Source organism: Aplysia californica, unplaced genomic scaffold, assembly GCF_000002075.1.
Source record: "Aplysia californica isolate F4 #8 unplaced genomic scaffold, AplCal3.0 scaffold00652, whole genome shotgun sequence".
NCBI lineage: Eukaryota > Metazoa > Mollusca > Gastropoda > Aplysiida > Aplysiidae > Aplysia > Aplysia californica.
In genome coordinates, this window is record NW_004797922.1 from 86,142 (window position 1) to 89,524 (window position 3,383).

At 39.5% G+C, this 3,383-nt stretch overlaps 1 protein-coding gene across 1 annotated transcript in view; it reads left to right on the plus strand.

Annotated features, from left to right (window-relative positions):
- LOC101862066 overlaps positions 1-1,318 on the plus strand; it is a gene marked incomplete in the record, with an annotated part of 22,038 nt that extends 20,720 nt beyond the window's left edge. Inside the window, 1 exon segment of the mRNA XM_013087885.2 lies at positions 909-1,318. Coding sequence (XP_012943339.1) covers positions 909-1,306 — 398 coding nt within the window.
- Between the last annotated feature and the right edge of the window lie 2,065 nt (positions 1,319-3,383).

Here is a 3,383-nt window from a genome sequence, read left to right on the forward strand (position 1 = left end):
TTTTCAGGGATTACACGTAATTCCTGATTATTTCACTGATTACGTGAAATCTCCGAGTGAAACAGAGATTACGCGTTTTCACTGAAATATTCAGTGATTACACGTATTCACTAGGAACGCGTTCTTACTGTAACATATATATATATAATATATACAATGTATATATATATCTATATACATGTAAACCCTTCTGTGTTTACTGCAGCAAATCATTTTTGTGTTTCAGATGTGTTAGATCTAGATCAAATAGGTCTTCTTTTCGAGCAAAAATATGAATCTGACGCTTTCAAAACAGGGCAAATGGAGGTAAACATAAAGGGAAGGTACCCCAGTAATAATTACAAGATTTTAGCGGTAACTTCCCTTATAATTGACATCAAATCAACCACTGTCACAGTCCCGTAAATTCTACGGGCCAAATTAAGGCACAGTGCTGCACGGTTCAGGTCCGTAAATTCCACGGGTGCGGCAGTGAAGAGGTTAATCAATGATTTTCAGAAAAATCAATATAGAAATGTGTTTTTAAATGGGCATGAAAGGTGTTTGAGCCAAAAACAGAAAATAAAAAAAAAACAAAAATATATTGCCAAAAGCCTAGAACAATGCCGGTTGTCTTTGATTTCATTATTTTAACGAGGGCCTGATTTTACCATGATGCCTCAAGTACGTGTATGTATGTGTGAGTGTGAGTGTGAGTGCGCGTGTTTATGCAGGAGCGCGCGCGTCTGTGTGTGTACTTGTGTGTGTCTCATGTGTGTGTATTTTTATCTATGTGTGTGTATTTGTGTATGTATGTGTGTGTTTTTACCTGTGTGTTTGTGAATTTGTCTTTGTGTGTGTGTGTTTTTACCTGTGTGTGCTTTTTTGTAACACGGTGTTTTGTCTCTCCCCCCCCCCCCTTGTGACAGGCTACGCCGTGGACCAAACGGGCAGCTACCTGGTCCCCCTCACCGCCCTGGGCTGGATCTCTCTGGCGTCTGCCATCGCCCTGGCTGCAGTGTTCAGGATAAGTCAGCGGCGCACGTCAATCTCACGTGGAGCCACGCCCCTTGTGATGTCAGAGGGGAGGAGCCGGGAAGCCACGCCCCCTGTGATGTCAGAGAGGAGGAGCCTGGAAGCCACGCCCACTGTGATGTCAGAGAGGAGGAGCCTGGAAGCCACGCCCCCTGTGATGTCAGAGGAGGGAAGCCCGGTGCCTGATTCGTCCACAAAGCCAGTCAAAGGGGATGAGATCGATGACGTCAGTGTTGTGGACAGTAGAAACATAACGCCAATGGCCGACTCCACCAACCATGTATGTGCGTGAACTTTGATTCTCAGAAAAGAAAAAAAACCCCAGCAAAAACTAAATCAACGTAGACCAATATATATACATATATCATGACATTTTATTCTCACTGTTTACCGGAATTGCTCAAAACTTTATCTTAAGATCTCTTTCTACTATTTCTACATAGAATTTAATTATTATAAGTGTATTTTTTAAAATTGTCATCATCATCATCGTCATCATCATCATCATCATTGCCTTTCTCACCCTGCACCAGGGATTTAAAATTGTACTATTACTATCACTAATAGTACTTATGGTTGTGGATAACTTAATTTGTGACAACAAAAAGTTCAAAAATAGTTGTGACATAATTTTGCTAATGCAATAAAGTGCATCATTGTAACTTCAAAGAAATACATCATGTATACAATAGGCAGGTTTTCACGATAAAGTCATAATATAATAGATAGCATTTTTATAGCGCAAAGGCAAGCTCTATGCGCTTCACAATCTATACTATTACCCCAGCAGACCTGAGAGCATTCTGAAACAAATTCAACATCCTGGGAAGCATACAATGCAAGCAGACATTTATAGGCGCTAAAACACTAACATACTGACAAGATCTTTCGCTGTCTATGGCCGGGGAAAAATTAATGTAAAGTGCCTTTCCCAAGGACACAACATCAGGCCCGCGGCTCGAACCCCCCGACCCCGCAACCTCCCGATTATGAGTCCGGTAGCCTAACCACTAACTAGGCCACCGACGCCACTTTAAATGATGATGTCATGCATGTGCATGCAACTTTCAATGCCGAATTTGACATCAGTTTTTAAAGTTCAAATATCACATTCAATCATTGTACCTTTAAATGAGCATTCTTCTTGTTCATGGTTTCTAAACACGTTTTTCGCGAAGATGCCATATTGAAGCTCATGTTTTGGTGTGTGTGTGTGTGTGTGTGTGTGTGTGTGTGTGTGTGTGTGTGTGTGTGTGTGTGTGTGAATACAAAGGCGAATCATATACATGTATTTCCACAGTATAGCTATACGTAATACCTTATTAATATATGTGTAAAGCAGCATGGTGAAGTCAGGTGTTCGTCAAAACAGGGAGAGCAAAGAAACTGGCATGTTTCTGGACATCGGACAATTTTTCTTTTAATTTTCTTTTTTTAGCTCAACACATTTCATGGCCTTTTAAAAACAAATTTGTGTGTGGACGTCATAGTAAAACGAATAACGCAGGCACCATTTTCCTATAATCTAAGGACACTAAAGCTTTGAAAGTCACTAAACTTTGGCAGCCATTTTCTTGCTAATTTTTACCTCTCCCACCAGGCTACCCCCACCTCCTTCAATCGCAAATATCTCAACTTCTATTCCAGATAAATGGGTATTTTTTTCACCAAGAGCAAGATAAACGAACAAGCTTTAAGATGATACAAATAACTCCACTTGCCCAAAAATTGATGAGCGCCTGATTCCACAGCTTCGTGACTCAAACTTTGTATCACCTTAAACTTAAAGCTTTTTCATTTGTTTTGCTTTTGATGAAAAAAAAATCAGTTTATCTTTAATTGAAATCGAAATATTTACCATTGAAATAGGTGGGGGTCGCCTGGTCTCTGAAGTAAAATTAACTAGAAAATGGCCCCCAAAGTTTTGTTATTTGCTTAGCTTGAGAGTCTGTGGAAACAGTGAACTTACATTTTTTTATACCTTTTATAATGTTTAGTTGTTTTATAGGTCCAGTTTATAACACACAGCAGACAAGATGACGAAGAGTATAGAAACAAGAGTGAAGGCATTGATGGTGAAACTCAGACTGCTCGTTTTTTGTTTTTTTAAATTGTTCTTTAATATGCGCCAAAACCAATGGCCAGCATTGTTTACATGCTACTATGCCAGGTTGGCATGGGTAGGCTAAATGGACATTACACCTTTAATGGACGTTTTTCAGTACAATCCACTTAGAAATATGTTTTTTTATGAACTTGGAAGGTGGTGACCTAAAAAATAAAAATCCAATAAAAATTCCAAAACCCCAGTTTCTTCACTTTCATTAATTTGACCACCGCCTGATTTCACCACACTGCCTCATATATTA